This window comes from Brassica napus, chromosome A1, assembly GCF_020379485.1.
Source record: "Brassica napus cultivar Da-Ae chromosome A1, Da-Ae, whole genome shotgun sequence".
Taxonomy (NCBI): domain Eukaryota; kingdom Viridiplantae; phylum Streptophyta; class Magnoliopsida; order Brassicales; family Brassicaceae; genus Brassica; species Brassica napus.
Genome location: NC_063434.1, coordinates 28,547,557 through 28,567,000, shown reverse-complemented (window position 1 = coordinate 28,567,000; position 19,444 = coordinate 28,547,557). Strand labels below are relative to the sequence as shown.

General features: G+C 36.7%; 3 protein-coding genes and 1 long non-coding RNA gene across 9 annotated transcripts; 1 reads left to right on the top strand and 3 right to left on the bottom strand.

Moving 5' to 3' along the window:
* Positions 1 to 928: 928 nt before the first annotated feature.
* Positions 929 to 4,296, bottom strand: LOC106434585 (assimilatory sulfite reductase (ferredoxin), chloroplastic). The gene is made up of 7 exons (XM_013875452.2): positions 3,997 to 4,296; positions 3,121 to 3,900; positions 1,982 to 2,476; positions 1,765 to 1,899; positions 1,564 to 1,680; positions 1,306 to 1,464; positions 929 to 1,229 (listed from the first exon to the last, which is right to left on the bottom strand). Exons 1-7 carry the CDS (start codon positions 4,171 to 4,173, stop codon positions 1,173 to 1,175), a joined length of 1,920 nt encoding a protein of 639 aa, XP_013730906.2. The 5' UTR covers positions 4,174 to 4,296; the 3' UTR covers positions 929 to 1,172.
* Positions 4,297 to 6,233: 1,937 nt separating this feature from the next.
* Positions 6,234 to 8,282, bottom strand: LOC106381410. 3 transcript variants are annotated; one of them, XR_007323452.1, is made up of 6 exons: positions 7,799 to 8,282; positions 7,652 to 7,700; positions 7,303 to 7,482; positions 7,019 to 7,135; positions 6,594 to 6,938; positions 6,234 to 6,519 (listed from the first exon to the last, which is right to left on the bottom strand). It is a non-coding gene; the product is annotated as an uncharacterized LOC106381410 (long non-coding RNA). The 3 variants fall into 3 exon arrangements; XR_001276540.3 differs by having other exon boundaries at positions 7,652 to 8,281; XR_001276542.3 differs by having other exon boundaries at positions 6,594 to 6,934; positions 7,652 to 8,280.
* A 1,772-nt stretch (positions 8,283 to 10,054) lies between these two features.
* Positions 10,055 to 15,198, top strand: LOC106434589 (phosphatidylinositol-3-phosphatase myotubularin-1). 4 transcript variants are annotated; one of them, XM_048756730.1, is made up of 19 exons: positions 10,055 to 10,332; positions 10,486 to 10,560; positions 10,625 to 10,699; positions 10,793 to 10,864; positions 10,965 to 11,034; positions 11,191 to 11,240; positions 11,325 to 11,614; positions 11,723 to 11,796; positions 11,887 to 11,950; positions 12,063 to 12,128; positions 12,208 to 12,307; positions 12,395 to 12,508; positions 12,730 to 12,899; positions 13,044 to 13,128; positions 13,381 to 13,599; positions 13,714 to 13,773; positions 13,857 to 13,921; positions 14,005 to 14,284; positions 14,363 to 15,198. In XM_048756730.1, the coding sequence occupies exons 1-19, from the start codon at positions 10,216 to 10,218 to the stop codon at positions 14,855 to 14,857; spliced, it is 2,541 nt and encodes an 846-aa protein (XP_048612687.1). In that variant the 5' UTR covers positions 10,055 to 10,215; the 3' UTR covers positions 14,858 to 15,198. The 4 variants fall into 4 exon arrangements, with proteins under 4 accessions (XP_048612687.1, XP_013730913.1, XP_048612629.1 ...); XM_013875459.3 differs by having other exon boundaries at positions 10,483 to 10,560; XM_013875458.3 differs by having other exon boundaries at positions 10,056 to 10,332; positions 10,477 to 10,560.
* Positions 15,199 to 15,591: 393 nt separating this feature from the next.
* LOC106434593 (3-phosphoinositide-dependent protein kinase 2) lies at positions 15,592 to 18,294 on the bottom strand. The gene is made up of 11 exons (XM_013875462.3): positions 17,974 to 18,294; positions 17,717 to 17,897; positions 17,427 to 17,479; positions 17,243 to 17,344; positions 17,056 to 17,164; positions 16,905 to 16,983; positions 16,638 to 16,803; positions 16,438 to 16,572; positions 16,203 to 16,366; positions 15,910 to 16,132; positions 15,592 to 15,832 (listed from the first exon to the last, which is right to left on the bottom strand). Exons 1-11 carry the CDS (start codon positions 18,136 to 18,138, stop codon positions 15,749 to 15,751), a joined length of 1,461 nt encoding a protein of 486 aa, XP_013730916.1. The 5' UTR covers positions 18,139 to 18,294; the 3' UTR covers positions 15,592 to 15,748.
* Between the last annotated feature and the right edge of the window lie 1,150 nt (positions 18,295 to 19,444).

Sequence of the window (19,444 nt, the reverse complement as noted above, 5' to 3'; positions counted from 1 at the left end):
AATTATCCAATTTTTTCTAAAACGTGTCTAAATCTACATTAACTCTAACAGAAGTTAATCAACTTTTAACAAAGATAAGACGATGTTGTTTTGATATATGTATTTTTTTTTAAAAATATGTTCATTTCGGGATTCAAATCCGTGCTGGGATATCCTTTTAAAGGGGCACACTAACAACTAGACTAAAATCGTTACTGTATTTATATAAATCAGAAAAAATTGTCACCAAAATTTTAAATTGGATAAGATGAAGAATAATAATAGTTTATATAATTTCAAATTTGTAATAATATTTCAAAAAATTATTTTAGTCTAGTTGTTAGTGTGCCCCTTTAAAAGGATATCTCAGCACGGATTTGAATCCCGAAATGAACATATTTTCTAAAAAAATACATATATCAAAACAACATCGTCTTATCTTTGTTAAAAATTGATTAACTTCTGTTAGAGTTAATGTAGATTTAGACACGTTTTAGAAAAAATTGGATAATTTTTTTTAAAATTATAATTGAGTTGAGGTCGTTTTTGGCACTGACCATTTGTTCGGGTCTTATTTGGCACGATTGAGAGTGTTGGGGTCGAAATTGGCACTTTTCCTCGTATATCAAACGACGTCGTTTTATCTTGTTAACGGTTGACTAACTTCTGTTAGAGTCAATGTAGATTTAGGCACGTTTTAAGAAGTTCGGGTAGTTTTTTTGAATTATAATTGAGTTGAGGTCGTATTTGGCACTGATCAATTGTTTGGGTCGTATTTGGCACGACTGAAATAGTTTGGGTCGAAATTGGCACTTTTCCCCCCCTGGCCACCACGAAGTTTTAGTGAGCCCTAGCTAGGACGAAATTTTGAAATAAGATTATGTCCTATCCGTGTACTGCAAACATAGCATATAACATTCTTCCAAGAACATGGTTCCTGAACTTGTGGTGATAGCAAATACATTACCATTCCCAAAACAGAAAGTAATCATTTTGTCCATACAGCAATCAAACATACCAAAAAAAAAATGAAAAGGGTAAATGTTTATTGGTGGTCTCAACTCAAGTAGAAAGTACAAATGGACGATCTAATACATAATCTTTATGCATGTTACCAAAGAGTAACAAATAAGATATGAGACTAGATTCTTTGTTTTTGTGTAATTCCAAAAGAAAAGCTTTATTCCCCCGTTTTAGTTGTTGGGAGATCCTTCGTATGAATCGATCAGCTCCTTGAGTTTCTCAAATCCCTGAAATATTTGTTATTTAAAGAAAGTTACTCTCTAAGCAATCCTAAGAATTCAATAATCCTCTGAAAAGTCTTACCGTGCGGGTTGTAAATTCTCCAAATGATTCCTTTGCTTGTCTCCCAAGTTTCCAGTTGTAGAACAATGGTTCAAAGACCTTCTCCAAGTCATGAATCTTCACCTTGTCCATGAAAGCCCTCGCTATCTGCGTCTGGTTCGGTGTTCCCCCTAACCAAACCTGCATGAAACAGCAGCAACACAAAGAACCTCCAATGAGCTTTTTCTTCTTCTGTTGGAACTCATTGAAAGAAGCTAGCCAGAGAAGCAATTAATTTACCTGGTAGCTGTTTGGACCATCCCCTACTAGACCGACCTCAGCCATGTACGGTCTAGCACATCCATTAGGACAACCAGTTACTCTCACCACAACGGATTCGTCATAATCAAGACCAACCTGATACAAGAAAGAGTTTACACATCAACAACCATCGTTATGGCATAAAAAACTGAGTGGATTAATCTTTTTTAGCTATCATACCTTCTCAAACATTGCTCTCACTCTCTTTAGAATGCTGGGTATCCCACGCTCTGCCTCGGTTATAGCTAGAGGGCACAAAGGAAAAGCTGGACAAGCCATTGCGGTCTGGTTGAGAGGGTCTACAAACTCTGGTTGCTGCTCAAATTAATAGACTCTTGTCAAACTTAATAATGCCAAAATATGATTTGGTCTACCATGATGAAAATAAACTGCTTACCAGTAGGCCAGCCTGAGCAAGCACTGTGGTGATAGGACGCTTCCATTCACTCTTGATATCACACAACACAATGTTTTGATTAGGTGTAATACGCACATCAAGTTTGTACTTCTCGATGACTTCTCTCAGTGTCTTTTTCATGTTACCGCCAACACGTCCACTGTCTACATGAAGCCCACAAAACCATGCACCATCTCCCTGCTCATGCCATCCCAAATAACTCTTGAACTCCCACTCTGGCAAATCACGGGAAGCCTCAAACTTTTTACCATAATATTGCTCAACCACATCTCTAAACTTTTCAATTCCCCAGGAACTGAGCAGATACTTCATTCTGCTGTATTTGCGATCATCTCTTCTCCCGTGCTCTCTCTGTGTGACAACTATGGCCTTCACAGCATACAAGATATCCTCCTTAGGTACGTAGCCTAATGGCTCCGCAATGCGGGCAAAAGTAGACTCCATTCTGTGTGTTCTTCCCATACCTCCACCAACCTAAAAGAGGACAAAAGAGTTATTACCATTAGGCATAGCACAATTATCCGGAATGAAGAACCGAACCAAACAAAAAAACTCGGTTCGTTGGATCCTATCAATTAACCGAACGAATCATATATCTCTAGAACCAAAATACTGAAATCAAGCTGGAAAGGAGAACCAAATAGATACTCAAATTTCTATAATATAGTCTATTATCTATATACTTATAAATATAAGCTATAGTTTCAAAATAATCAAATAATTTAAAATATTATTTATAAATTGAAATACCCAAAAAAATGAATCAGAATATTTTTTATCCGAATTATCCAAATTTCATCCGAAAATCCAAAAAATTCTGATACTTAATCCAAAACGAATTTTCTGACTTTTTAACCCGAAAAAACGAAACTGAACCGGAATGAGATCCAAAGTTACCTCGGATATTAGCCGGTTCCTAACTTTGTTACATGAACAAGACCAAACCAAACCAAAAACCAAAATAATCAAACCAAAACTTCTATAAATGTCCGAACAGGTCCTAACCTCTATAACCGAAGAACCGAACCAGAACCAGGATAGAGAATTAAATGCTCAGTGCTAGCACTATGAAAGAAACTAATATAATTTGAGATGATGAAGCTAGTGTAGACACTTACATATATGTTGAAGCCCTGAGGCTCCCCATTCTCATCAGAAACAACAACAAGACCAATGTCATTGGTCAAAAGATCAACAGAGTTATCCGTAGGCACAGTCACAGCGATCTTAAACTTCCTCGGCAAGAACTGAGTGCCATAAATAGGCTCAGGAGAGTCGACGAAGTTAGTCCCATGAGAGTTATCATTCCTCGCCTCGACAACCTCCGGCGGCTCGGCCGTCATAAACCGCTCACCATCCACCCACATGTCATAGTAAAACCCCGACTGAGGACTGAGAAGCGCCGCGACGTTATCAGCCGTCTCCTGCGCGAATAGATAGTCTTTCCTCGCGTAAGGCGCGGCCGGAGCAAGAACGTTCCTGTTCAGATCACCGCAAGCTCCAAGAGTGCTCCCCATGTTTCTGATGATCGAGCTCATCACGGTCTTGAGATTGTGTTTTAAAACGCCGTGGAGCTGGAACGTTTGCCTGGTGGTTAAACGGAGCGTGCCGATGCCGAACTCGTCTGCTAAGTCGTCCATGGTGAGGTAGAGCTGGTTGGGGACTTTGCCGCTCGGGTTCTTGGTGCGGAGCATGAAGGAGTAGGATCTTCCGCCGCGTTCCTCACGGTTGTACTGTTGGTAGCTTCCGTGGAACTTGATGAGCTGAACGGCGGATTCGTTGACGTTGGGGGCTTCTGTTAGAAGCTCCTCGTTGAGAGGGTACCTGATGAAGTTGCTCTTCTCCTTGATGATCTCGACCTTACTCCTCTTGGTGGTGGCTTTCGCTGCTGCCTCAGGCTGGAGAATAACAACAACTTTAGAGAAAGTCTCTACGACGTCGTTTTTAGATTAGAACAAATCTCAAAGAAACTAACCAAGGGATTAGATTCTTACAGTGGATACGGCTTGGATTGATGATGAAGATGACGACGATGGAGGTAGAGAATGAACACCACCACGAACGTTTCTTCCGAGGAAAACAGAACGAGAGGATCTCAGAGCGTTGAGAATCTTCTGATCGGAGGAAAACACAGTGGCGGCGCCCGCCGGAGATCGAAACGACGTCGTCATGGGTTCAGATAGAGAGAGAGACTGAGAAAGGTTCGGCTTTTCAGTGGTTCGTATAAGAAAGCAGAGCAAAAATTGGCGTGCGTAGATAAAATATTTTAATACGAAAAAAAACAAAAATTTGAGACCATGGTCAAAACTCAAAACTAATGTGCGCAGTCATGTGCTTGACACGAGACATTAAATCAGAGATGGCTAACCAAGAGAGCGCGTGAATGACACAAACAGTCGAAAGATGAGGAGACTGATGCGCGTGTCGGACGATTGCTGCTAAATGGCGCGTGAGAGTATTTTTTGATTATATACTGAAGAACCTAACCGGTTTTTGTTACAGGATACAAAGTTGATGGTGAACTCGGTTATTCCTACAGAACAAAAGCTGTAATATTATGGGAGTTTTATATAACCTTACGTGGCCTGTGTGGATTGGTTAGTTGTTGAATCCTATACACACACGTGCGAGAAAAGCTGTGTACAGCGACTCTCACCTACTTGGCTGCTCGCTAGCACGAAGGGCTAATAGGTTCCGTGGTGGGCACAGGCAATAATTTGTAGTTAGTTTGCTCAAATATTAATTTTTACTATTCAGTTATGATTATAAATACTCTATAATATTTATCACAAACCCCATTCGTTATATACTTATATACTGTTAATGACATTATAGATAAACAGAAAACAGTATGACTTTGAAAATAAACATCATTGTCTAGTAGACTCACCCCACCATTAGCACTAGAGTGGATTTTAGCCCCGCAAAAATGGTGGCCTGAGTTGATGGAATATTTCATTTGTTAAAAAATGAAGGAAAATATAAATTTGCGTAGGAAGGCATTTTAAATATATGGAGAAGAAATCTGAGTAATTTCAGAAAGAAGAAGAGGCAGCATTTTAACAAGCTCAGTCATCAGTGCAAGATCCCCTGAGAAGTAAAATAGACTATATACTATATATCAAGTATCAAGCAAGGATGTTTGTTAATAACTGTTCATATCTATGGTTTGATCGATATTGATGTTTCACAAGCTCTGGAGAAACACAATAAATTATATAACTACTAGGGCCGGCCCGCCCTACGGGCGGGATTGTCAATAAAAAATAATTAGAATAGTTAGATAAATTTCTATTATAAAACTTGATATATAAGTGACAATTAGTCAAATGCTTTGTTGGGTTAAAAATATATATTATTTATTTGTGTTTATATTATACTGTAAATTTTTTATTTATGTTTATTCTTGCTTATATTTTACTACTCCAAAAACTGTTAAATTCCATTGAAATTGTGTGATTTCTGATTAAATCTTTTTTAAAAAATACAAATGATCACAAAAACGTACGAAAAAAATTTACAGTAAAATATATTACATATAAACTAATTTGTAATGTAAATTTTGATTTTAATAGTTGCATTATATTTTTAATAGCAATTATTAGGTAACAAAAAGATAACACTATTTGATTTGTTCTTAATACATATAATACTCATAGATGACATGAAATATTATATGTCAGTTATGTGTATTAAATTTTATCAATTGATTAAGCTATCAGTTATATGTCAGTTATGTGTATTAAACATTCATATGAGGGTTTTCATTTTTATTTTTTAAAACATAAAATAATATGTTTTATATTAAGTTTATGTATACTGGTAAGCTGAATCATATTTGTAGACTATATGTTTTTTGATGTTGAGATTAGACTTTTGTTTTATGGGGGGGGGGGGGGGGGGGGGGGAGAGGGGGGTGGTGGATCTATGTACGTAAAACATGTTATTTATAAAAGACTTTTGTTTCGTGTATTTTCATAGTTTAAAAATGTATGGTCACATTATTTCTATAACTGCACTGAAAATAGGAGAGATTTAAAGCTTTTGGCATATTAATGTACTTAACCCGTGTTGTAACCATGCGTCGAAGGCAGACCTGTGATTGTACCGCTTAACCGTTACACTTCTTCATGGGTGTTCGAAGCTATACTGGCAATGTATTAGCTTTTTGGTAGATTTTCACTTATCAGAAGAGTTAATAAGGAGATCGAAACTGTATAGGACGAAGCTATACTGGCAATGTATTATTATTAACATATTTAGATGTGAAAGTTTTTATTTGTAATAAAAACCCAAATAATTATATAGGACGAAGATTTAAAAGGCCTTACAATTAATAAACTGGAAGCAGAATCTATTAAAAGATAGTAGATGACAATTGAGCTGCTTGAGATTAGAGGGCACATTATTATGAGTTTTACTCAAAATCGTAAATGCTCTTTGGCTTCATAGGCGTAGGATCTGGTAACGCCCGTATGGGTTCTGCGACACTGCTCCCACCCTCATCCACCTTGTCCCTGCATAACAATGCAATATGTGTTTAAGAAAATGTATGCATTGTTGTAGGAGACAATAGTTTTGTGCAACCTACCATTTCAGTGTCAACTCTGTGGCACAAACATTTGTTAGATGTCATTGTTGAGTCGAAAGCAATACAGCTGTTTCTGTCTTATCTGAGACAACCATCGCAAGTTAGATGCTGAGTCGAAAACAACAAACACAGCTATTCTAAACCCAAGCTCCATGAGTAGTCTTTCAAAGAGGCGGAGTATCACGTGGCGGCACCGATTGCAGCTATGGCAATACATATCGTGCGGCTGAAGGATGATAGTCCACACTGCAGTTTTTTTTGAACATTTGGGAACACGAAACATAGCAGCATCCGTTGCAAGTTTCGATGGCCTCAACTTTCCTAGAGTAAAGAAACTCCGCCTGACTATATGACAATGAGTTAATGTATGTTTCCAACTTGTGCCGCATGAGAGTCTATGAAAAGTGTATAGATTTTATTTTCACCTGCAGAGGATTGTTGAGAATGTATACGTTTAGATCGTAAGTGTTACGCTCTTAAGTTACTGGACACCACCATACTTGGAGCCACTTCCGGGACGATTTTGGTTGACTCCACCTAAGCTGCGGTGTTTGATGTATTGATTTAATTTACAATCATTTAAGGAGATATTTTTTGGAAAATTGTATTGAGAGACACTTACTCAACGGTACGTTGATAACGAACCCAAAATCATGTCAAGAGACTAACTAACTTATCTCAACTGTTTAGCTATAGAAGAGACACATACCTGAAACTGTTCAAAGTAGTTTGGCACTACATTGTGCTCTCCAAGAACAACTGCACCTTTCATTGCTTTCTCTAAACTAATAATTAGCTTCAGTAATATACTCTTCCTGCACCTGTTGGAACTTATAATAGCGATTTTCTCTTCTCTTTATATTGCTAGATTAGCCTTCTTAAATAGCATCTGGATTGCAAAAAAAAAAAACACACGGGGTCAAACATAAAGCAATAAACGATTTATGTTAATATCAAGCAAGGCTTTGATTCCACTAACTCATCTTATCCTTGAAACAAAAAATCAATGTTTTTAATCAAGAAAGCGACTTTATAGCCTTTGGCCTTGATAATGTTACCTGAATAGGATTCTTTTTGCCCCGTGATGATCCTGAGCTAGCTTCACACCTGAGGAAACCGCAGAAGCGCCGCTGTTTGAGTTCTTTCCGGTTCGTTTCCTATCGGAGTCTTGTTGGAAAGATGGTTTTGAGATGAGTGAAGCATACCTTTTTATACCCGTAGATACACCGCCTTGCATGAGCGAATCTCGCATTCAAAGTAGATCATGGATGATGGATCTAATAAGAACTTTAAGATGATGAATCTGTAACTGGTAGATTTCTGAATCCGTAGGAAGAAGATGAAACATCTCGATCGAAACCCTAGAGTGGGGTATGGTATCGCAGCGGCTGAGAAAAAAGACAGGATAAAACCATAGAATCAAAAACGTAGCGTTTTGAGTAGATGACTTACTCTTTATAAATGGGCTCTATGAAGCTAAATAATAACAACGAATATAAATGAAAGCCCAAACGGAAACAATAATAATTATAGATTCGTATGTTAATTATGTACGTGACGAAGCCAACGTGAAGCCCGTTCCGACAGAGCTTTAAGTGATACGGAGCGTATCTGACGTGTCAACGCAGGAGGCTTCCTATTTCTGACGTGTCATCCTTGTTGGCATCACCAGGAGGGATTGAAACCCTCCTTTATATATAAAGATATGTATTAATGTATAGATATAGTTTGAATTGTGCATCATGCATATCGTTTTCACGTACCACTACTCCAAAAGACATTTTGATATTGCGGTGTATACATAAATAAAAAAAAAAGAATCCTCACCAACTACAACTTTGGATCGGTCCCTCGTAGTTTATGGAAATCAAGAAATACACCAGCTTTTAGAGTACACAAAATATGATATATACGACAAGATCTCTTACATACGGTATGGAATAAGTAGATGATATTTGTACAACCAGGAAAGCATATTACATGAATATAAATTTGAGACACAATAAGTTGCATAGTATAAGTCAACCGATCGAAACCTAACTAAACTGCAACTTTCGATGCATCATGCATGTGAGGTTAAATACAAACAATTTTTTTACTAATGCACTTTAGAGTGGATAATACATGTATTTACAAGATTTACATAGCATTTTAAATCGGTTTCAAGCGGTTTTTCCTTGTAGTCATATGAAGTATATATATGAAAGCATTAAGCAACCACGGCTTGTTTTTATTAGGAGTTTAGAGCGGTGCTCGTTGGCCTGGTGAATCTGGAGATTATAAACTAGTCAACCAGACGCATTACATTTAGTTTTAACGTCTCTTTACTTTCACCAAACAACAGATTCTGGATGTCTTAGTCTCATTTTCCTTTTTTTTGTAGTATATATGTCGCTGTTGTCTTGTTCTAAAAATTCAACAAATGAAGAATGGTTTTGGACTTTTAATCCGACTTTGGATTATCCAAGTGAACCTTTTATATATTTAATACAACTCAAATTGTTGATAAAACACCTGTACGTAGATAGTTTCATAGTTTGTTGTTAAGACCGTGGCAACTAGAGATAAGTTCAACCGTCCAAAATTTAAATTTATATAATAAAATGTTTATACAGTAAGAGCATCTCCAAGGGCACTCTATTTTTTCCTCTATAATTTACACTAAAATAGAGTAACTATATTATAGAGTTAAATTTGCTCCAATGGTTCACTTTATAATAGAGTTACTCTATAATAGAGTGAAATATAGAGTAATCCTATTTTTTACTCTAAATATAGAGTGAAAAAATAAAAATATTTTATATTTAACTATATTATAGAGTAACTCTATTATAGAGTGAACCATTGGAGCAAATCCAACTCTATAATAGAGTTACTCTATTTTAGAGTGAAATATAGAGAAAATTATAGAGTACCATTGGAGATGGTCTAACAGAAAGAGACTCAAATCAGTAATTTTTAACATTTATAATTGGACAATTTTCTCAAATAACTATTTTTAGTTTTTTTTCACAAAAATAATTCTCGAAAAAGAAAATGACCATAATAATCTCTTTTTATTTTGAAAATTTAAAATTTTATAATTTGAAACTCTATCTCAAAACTTCACCCATTAACTCTAAACCCTAAGTCTAGATTAATTAACCTTGGATAAAAATACATTTTTACCTTTTAATAAAAATTATTTTGGTATTTTTTTATTGAGAGCTATTTTATGACAAAAACTTTAAAAATTCATTCTAATAAATTTCTCTTCGTTAATTTCATATACTTATTATTTATTGATTTTCATCAGAATCTAAATTTATATACAAAGAATTTCCTTTAACATTAAATAAATAAATCTTTTTTTTTGTGACAAAATAAAGAAATCTTAACTAAATTAATTTTGTGAATTGACCTCAGTTTTTTTTTTGCCTTTGGACTTTTGTTTTTCTATAATACCACAAATTGAATTATTAATAGATAACAGAACCAAAAAAAACAAAAAAAAAACGACAACGCAGTACCAAACTGTGTCGTATTATCGTTGTGGGGGAAGAATCGAATCCAGCGTGACAACAATTGATCGGAAGGTGAAGAAGCTCCGTCACCGTCTCTTCTCCTTCATCTCTCGTTCTCAATGACGCCGCCGAGACCACCGTCAGGGAGACAAAGACCGCTGCGTTATTATTCAGATTCAGAGAGGACCGAAGGAGGTAGCGGTAGTTGGGACACCCTCGAATGGAACAAACTCGATGTAAGCTTTCTCCTTTCACCTACAATTACACAAAACATCACGTGAATTGCGTGTTTCTATCGATTTTTTTTGAAAAAAGTTCATATTTTGTGGAATTAATTGCTCAAAATTTTTAAAAAAGTTCTCTTTTTGGATTTGATTAAGTCGCAGCAGACAGCTTCAGGTTCAAGTTCAACATCCTTCGCGAATTTGAGTTGCTTGCTCGAATCTGAGAGGGTCATCGTTGAGGTATGTCTATTGAAATCCAACATTGGTTTTGTTTTTGTCTGAGTTTGGACCGCTTGTTGTACAGGGTTATGGAGTTGTACTTATCAACACCGATGAGGCAGGGACCTTGTTGGTGACAAACTTTCGTATTCTCTTTTTGGTATGAACATTGTGTCCTTTCCCTCTGTTGCTTACATGTGTTTCTCAAGCCACTTGTGATGGATATATATTCTTTGGTTTTATTTTTGTGAAGAGTGAAGGTACTAGGAAGGTCATCCCACTAGGAACAATCCCGTTGGCGACTATTGAGAAGTTTAACAAAACGGTCAGTTGCTATATCCCCTGTGGCCTGGACTGAGATGTGTCATTAATACTTAACTAAGCTCCGCTCTGAGGTTTAGTGCTACTTTTTGTATGTACTTTAGGCGCTGAAAGTTCAATCAAACAACCGTCAGTCCGACAAGAATCCACCAAGACGTCTTTTACAGGTCACTGGTATGTTTCCAAATCTAATTAAGGTTGACTAAGGGTTTGTTTTGTCTGGTTTTTTACGTCATGTCTCAAAATTCTATAGGAAGTTTTATTATTCTGGTCAACATACATCTAACAATGATGCTTACGTTATATGGTGTGATCACTTGGATTTTGCAGGCAAAGACATGAGGATCATTGTTTATGGCTTTCGTCCTAAAACCAAACAGGTGAATCTCTTACTTCTTCTTATTTTAACACATTCCTTTCTCCTTGGAATAATCTGTATAACCTTTATGATCATACTGTTGCAGAGGCGTTCTGTGTTTGATGCGTTACTGAGGTGTACCAAGCCGGAGAGAGTATGGGATCTTTACACTTTTGCTTGTGGGCCTTCCAAGTTTGGTAACGCAAACCCAAAGGAAAGATTGCTTAATGAATATTTCCGGCTTCTTGGAAAAAGTTCGTTACGAGCATCGATGGATATGATTGAAGATGGATCATTTACACTGGAGAATGAGCTGTGGCGGATAAGTGACCTCAACTCCAATTATAACCTGTGTCAGACTTACCCTTTCGCCTTTATGGTTCCGAAATCTATAAGGTAGGACAGGGGAGTCTTTTACGAACTTACCAAATTAAAAAAAATCATTTTCACCATCTTTCTAGTGAGTATTGATTAAAAGATCTAACAAATCTGTGTTGTTGATAGTGATGAAGAGCTGCTCCAGGCGTGTTCTTTCCGGGCAAAATGTCGCTTACCTGTGATCACGTGGTGTCAGCCAGGTGAAAATGCAGATGTTCTGTCTGCTGCCATTTTAATTTTTGTGGTATTGGTTCCACACTGACATGCTGCTTTTTGGACTCTTTTTGCAGGCAGTGGTGCTGTAATTGCACGCTCATCACAACCTTTAGTGGGTCTTATGATGAATATGAGGAGGTATATCAGACTTCCAACTTTTTGAGGATACATTTGGATAATAATTTAGTGGATTTTGAAGTTCTTGAAGCGATTGATTCTGAAGTTTCATTTGTTTCACTTGTCTCAACAGTAATTTTGATGAAAAACTTGTTGCTGCATTCTGCACTCAGCTTGGTGCTAATAAGGGAGAACGAAGGTGAGCTTCTGGCGTCCCTGTGATCTGATTGGCTCTTACACATCATGCACTTATCTCATCCTGTTATATCACTTTGCAGGAAGCTTTATATTGCCGATGCGCGACCTAGGAAAAATGCATTAGCAAATGGAGCAATGGGAGGCGGCTCAGAATCATCTTCAAATTATTTTCAGTCTCCAGTTAGTAAATGATCTTCTTGGTTTGATGTTCAACATCTTGATCTTCTTGAATTGCTTGATTTTTATTGACGGTGTTCTTTTCTTCAGATTGTTTTCTTTGGCATTGACAACATACATGCGATGAGGGAGAGCTATTCCCGACTCAGAGATTATTTAGATATGCACGGTGCAACATCTTCTGATGGGAGATCATCGTTCTTGGTGAGTACTGAATGTACAGAAACTTTCTGTAATTAAAGTTAGTATATATATATTAAAATTTTCCTCCAGCACATCCATGAACTTAATTCAGAAGAACTTAATTTTATAATGTATTAGCTTCTTTTTGATAGGGCTCCTTTAAGAGGATGCAGTATGATTTATTATACTTTTGTTTCTTACTCATGTTGCTAACCATTAAGATATGTGTGTGGAATCTGCAGAGACATACTGGTTGGACTTGGGGAGGAGGTAACCTTAGTAGCATGTCTGCTTCCGTGTCTTTACTTGGAGACAGTGGTTGGTTGATACACATCCAGAACGTCTTAGCTGGTGCCGCATGGATTGCTGCACGTGTCGCAGTGGAGTCGGCTTCGGTTCTTGTGCACTGCAGGTTAGCTATAAGTTACATCACCACCCAACTATTCTATCTTTGTGGCAATATTAAGATGCATCTGTTTGAATCGGAAGATTCTATTTACTGTTATTAGCATTTGTTTGTTATTTCATGACTCTTAAAGTCTATGTCATTGCGCAGTGATGGATGGGACAGAACAACTCAGCTCGTTTCTCTTGCATGCTTGATGCTTGATCCATACTACAGAACCTTTGCTGGGTTTCAGGTATTGTATTTTCGTGTTTACTGGTTCCATTCTTGTATGTGGCTAATTATGTGAAAGCCTTTATCTAGTTCAGGTTTTAGTTGAAGCTTCCTTTGATTTCTCACAAAATATAGCTATGTAACTAGACGTGTTTGTTAATGGTTACATCTGTAGCTAGGAGTAACTTCTAATTGTGCACAAAAATTCTATATATGATTCTTGTTTGCTACACCCTCGTCTTATGTAATTTTTTTTTCATTTCCCTCATATCAGGCTCTTGTGGAAAAAGATTGGCTTGCTTTTGGTCACCCGTTTTCAGATCGTGTAGGAATGCCTAACATATCAGGATCTGGTAACTTTGACTTTCCAAGGCAGTCTTCTTCTGCTGGAAGCTACCCTTCATCTCCAGTGCGTCAGTCCACGCAATCAGGAGCCTCACAATCTCCAAGCTCTTCCCATGCACAGAACAATTATTCTCCTATATTTACGCAGGTGAGCGAGCAGCTATTCTTTGCAACTATAGCAATCCTTTTGGTCTGTTTAGATCTCTGTTTCAGTACGTTGGCAGACAAAGAGTTAATACAATGTTCACAACTGTGTTTGCAGTGGGTTGATAGTGTTTCACAGCTAATGCGGATGTATCCTTGTGCTTTTGAATTTTCTCCGGTATGTATAAAGACTAACAACTTCATGTTTAACTTCTTCTAGTAACTAATAGTACTCACTGGAATTTAAATTTGGTATTGCAGACTTTCCTTGTAGATTTCATGGATTGCTTGCTTTCATGTCGTTTTGGGAACTTCTTATGCAACAGGTACATCCAAACAAAAATGATTGTGAAACCACTTAATTGGTATTATATGTTTGACTAAAATGTGAGATTATGTAAATTTTCAGTGAAAAAGAGAGGCAGCAATGTGCGATTGCTGAAGCATGTGGATGCATATGGGCCTACTTGACTGATCTTCGTTCTCTCGCTACAACTTCTCATGTCCATTGTAACCCATTCTACGACCCTTTGAAATACGATGGCCCGTTGCTACCTCCCGCAGCATCTCTAGCGCCAACACTTTGGCCTCAGTTCCATCTCCGGTGGGCATGTCCCGAGGAAGCTACAGCTGCAGATATCGAGGTCCAGTGTAGAGCCATGAGGGCGAAGTACTCCGAGATGCAGAAGGTCAGTTAATTAAACTCATCTGCTTCATTTATCGTGGTTTTTAAATTCTAACACATTCAAATGTGCTTTTGAAAACAGGAGAAAGAGGCAACAGAGAGAAGAGTGGATGAGATCTCTTTTGCAATGGAGTCATTAAGCGCAGAGCTGCTAAGAGAGAGGCGTATGAGTTGGTCCGCTAGAGAATCAGCAAAACGAGCCACTAAGGAGTACAGAGCTTTAACCAGAGCAGTGCAATCACTCGGCTGCAAGGTTAACTTCACCACATCTGATGTGGAAGACGCCCCTCTGGAGACTAATAACAATAATAATAATAATAATTCTAGGAGGCGAGACAGACAGGGAAACAACTCGGATGTTTCTGTATCTATCTCGCTAATGTCGGAAGAAAACAGAAGTGAAAACCAGGTGGGGAGAGTTTGTGAAGCGTTGTGTCCACTGCGGACAAGGGAAGGAGTGTGCAGATGGCCTGAAGCTGGATGTGCTCATCTCGGAAGTCAGTTTGTTGGTTTAAAAACTAACTTTGATGCGTTTGATAGGCTTTCTATCCATGAAAGCTATTTCAAATCTGAATGAAGGGATCAAGATCTCGATGAAGATGTAACTTTTAACAGAATAAAAGGGGATGGAGGATCATAAGTATCATCAAACCGTCAAAAGGCGGGAGCATAACGGTATAAACTGACACAGAGTTTTTGGAACAAGGGAGAGTCTCTGATCTTTACTCTTGAGTATAGCTAAAAGCAGGAGGATGTGTACATCTCTCTCGGTGTTTTATGTTTTTACTTAAACCACTATTTGCTTTAGATTTATTATTCTTTTTGGTTAAAATGAATAAGGTTGAAAAGTGATGTACATACAGTTCAGTATAAACGATTATTCATAACAAAAAAAAAATAAACTAGTATTCCTCTTTATCTGTTGTTCAAATAAAAGAAAAAAAAAGTATTCCTCTGTAGTTATACTCTTTATTCTAAAAAGATGTTTAAAGAACTTTTGATGTTAAGATTCTTTCTAGATAAAATTTAGCCAGTCATGTTGGGTTCTAATGATATTTTTTATATAAAAAATAGTTCTTTTGATATGTGTGTTTTATCTAAAAAATTATTATATTTAGGAATGGGGAGTATATTTGACTATGTTCATGCAATTTCTGGCAATTCCGCAGTCTGACTGACAATATAAGAGAAGATGTCTTATAACCAAAGTAACGGATTCATAAACTAGATCATGTCAATATAGACCTGATAAAAGAAACTGAGTGAGAAAGAAGAGAAACTAATTCAAAACTTAATTTGAACACAAACTTATGGCTCAAGAAACTTCCTTGAATGCAGAGAAGACTCTTCTCTAAGCATACAACGAGATATAGTGATCGTTATCAATTAAGTTAACAAAAAAAACACAAAGAAAAAAATAGAAAAATGGGAATCAATTGACACCATATCATGCATCAGCCTATGAGTCTCAACGGTTTTGAAGAGTTTCAATTGCCTTTTTCCACTGCAAAGCTCGTTGTTTCGAGTCTTCAAACGATAAAACCTTCTTAGGCTGCCAACAAACAATCAAACAGTCAAGTCTCATCGCCTAGAAATAACAAAAGAAAAAGAAAAAGATTGTGTTGTTACTGTGCAAATCTTGAAATGCGAAGGACTCGAGACTTGAACATTGAGGTCGTTGGAGTTATCAGACCAGATGATATTCCCTTTCACAATAAGCTTCGACGGATCCACGTAGATCAGTCTCGGTTTGTTGGTGAGTATTAGCTGCACCTTCTTGCTCGTGATCTTCTGTAGCTTCTTCACTGCTGATATCATTAGAACTGATTCTCCCGGTTCAAGAAACTGTTGCCTGATTTACAAAAGACAACGTTAGGATTTTGAATACTGATTCAGTGAAAGCCTAGTAGTAGTTGTCTCACCATCTCGAATCAAAAGAGTCTATAGAGGCAAGCCTTGTTATGGAGCCTGAAGATTCAGAAGCTGCAGAGACGCCACCGTGTCCATCGTTCTGCGTGACTGAAGCATCTCCAACATGTGTTGGGTTCCATGGAGAACCATCCCTCTCTGGAGATGCTGATTGAGACTGCACAAGACATAAAAGGATCAAGAGAAGGACGAGACGGTTGGGAGTATAGTGTAAGGAGGGGTATATACCGAAGGATCTGGAGCTAGTTTTGGTGGAGTTTGCGATCTAACGTTCTTCCAGTCAACACCTTTGAAGAAAGGATGTCTCTTGAGGGAAGCATAACCATCTGATCCAGCTCCTGGTCTTCTACTAGGATCTGTATCCTGAGAGAGAGAGAGTACCAGAGGTCAACACTTGTGTTTTAGTGTTAAAGTGGAGCATATCTTACAAGTAATCGGTCGATGAGGTCTCTTGCTTCTTCTGAGAAATGATTTGGGAACTTTATATCTCTCGCTATAATCCTTTGGAAAATCAGCCATTCACTTGCATCCTTGAATGGAGAAGTTCCTGAAAGCATTTGGTATAGAGTGCAGCCGAGTGCCCAGAGATCGTTTCTGTTTGAATACGTTCCAAAAAAATACCAATAAAAATGTTTTTAAGTAATCCACATAATCAAAAAGCTCTCAAAAGTTTGTTCTAACACAAACAATCTTACCCGAAAGTTGCTGGAGAGGAGTTGAGAACTTCAGGAGGAACGTATGCCGCCGTACCAACAAAAGTGCAAGCCTTATCATCTGCATAAGTCACCAGTTTACATACATGCTTACAATAGCTACCAAAGTGGACATGAAACTTCATATTTTTACCGGAAGCTGCATTGGGAAGAAGAGTGATCTGGCTGTCTTGCATAGGCTTTACACTACCAAAATCAGCAATCTTAATGTGTCCATCTGAAGTCAGCAACAGATTCTCCGGCTAACTCATTCAAAAACTCAAGTTAGCAAATAATGTACTTGTTTGAGTCAAATGCTATTAACAAAAGAAGAAGCTTACCTTTATATCTCTATGTATGAGTCCCATAGTATGTATATACTCAAGAGCATCCACAACTTGTGCACTATAAAACCGAGCTTCATCCTCTGATAAGCGACCTTTCTGCCAAAAAACACAAAACACACAACATTTCAACAACATAAACCAACCTCACAGATTCTGAATATAGTAGTAGTAATCTTACTCTTGTGATCTGGTCGAAAAGCTCCCCACCTTCACAAGACTCAAGCGCCATATCTACAAAAGTAAAAGGACTAAAGATCACTTCATGTTCAATCACAGAGAGCCTACGTGCGGAAGACCATTAGTTTCTCATTATTATCTTGATTACACCGGCCTTCCAAACTGATTTGCCATAAGTAGATTGGCGCTAACCCTTTATATATTAGTTAATTAATTCTCCAACTACCACCAATGTGAGTACTTTTCAATCATTTTCATTAAACAGTCTAATACTCTATAGAAGAAGCATACACAGTGAGAACGAATCTTGAAACGTGAAGAAGAGTTTAACAATCCCAGGATGATCGAGCTGATCAAGAACAATCCTCTCAAGCTTAACATAAGCTGTTTTATTCTCCTTGGTGATAAACTTCTTGTCCATGATCTTCAACGCGTACACAGCTCCATTCTCCTTCTTCTTCGCCCTAACAACCTGTGTATATTCGATTAACACACCCATAAGCACAAACTCTATGTAAAGTATCGATTTTTAGGGGGAAAGATGAGACCTTTGAGTAAGAGCCAACGCCATAGATCTTGTCGAGCTCGAAATCCTGGATGGTGAAATTCTCCTGTGGAGCTTTGAACGCGAAGCTTTTGCTTCTGGATATGCTCGCGCCACCGTTGTTGCCTTGGAGGGTGAGCTTTGAATCGAATTCTTTCTCCATTGTCATCGACTTTGTTCTTCTTCTCTACATGTCGATGATGAGACCCATCAGAAATTCGATGAAGGAGAGGACGTGAAGAAGAAGAAGACGAAGAAAGAATCGGATCGGAGAGGAGAGGAATGTGACACTTTCAAAAAAAAACAAAAAAAAAATTGAGGAAATTAATTATTTCTATTTTTATTACATTAGAGGTAACATGTTCTGTAGGGCCTGGACCAATGGAACCGAACCATTGGGCTAACGAAACAGCTGAAAGAACATAGAGGAATGTGACACTTCCAAATTTTTTTTACTTTTTAAAAAATTATTTCTGTTTTTATTTTGTTAGAGCATCTCCGAAAGAAACTCTATAACTTCAAATATAAAATTTTTTTGTTTTCCAAAAAGGAATTTCAAAATTTCAAATTTGAAGTTTTGAAGAGTGAAACTCTATATTTGAAATTTCACAGCTCAAAACTTCAAATTTGAAGTTTCATATTTTTATTTGCATTTTGGTCTCTACAATCACACATCATTTTTATGATTCATAAATATTTTCATGTTTATTGTTTTAATCCTTAAAAAAATTATATCTCATATATATTTTAATTTTTGTTTACAAAATTTAAACAAAAAATTTTTGATTCATAAATATTCTCACATAAAATTACATATAACTTTAAAATAAGATTTAAAATATTTTAAATTAGATTTAGACAACAATAATATTCCAAAGAAACTCAACAAAGAAGATTTTTTAAAATTACATGAAGACATAACTATTACACAAAATTAAACATTACAACACTGATAGTCATGTAAGTTTGATCCGGAACCTTCAAAAATTTCAAATATTTTCCAATTTTTTTTGTTATACTGAAGATGGTTGTTGTTGTTGTTTTTGACATTTTTTTCGTACAATTCTTTATTGTTCATATAGAATATATTCACGACTATTAATATCATCAAAAAGAAATTAGTCTTTTAGCAATATTTTATGTTTATCTTTTACTTTCTTTTTCTGATCTTATGTATTTACAAGTATCAATATCACCCGATTTCAACAAATTTTAGCTCGTAATCTACAAAGTAAAAATGAGGAGAGCCATTTTTACTTCGAAATGCACTAATAGATCATATATGCATTACGAAAATCATTTTATGGAATTATATGGTATTTTGTTTGAAGTTTAATATTAATTAAGTTATTTTATTTAAATTTTTATAGAATATTATATTTATTAATATTATTGTAATATGTTTATATATGTGTTAGTTATTTACAAAATTTTTATGAATTCAAATTAGTTATGAAAAATATAAGGTCCATATT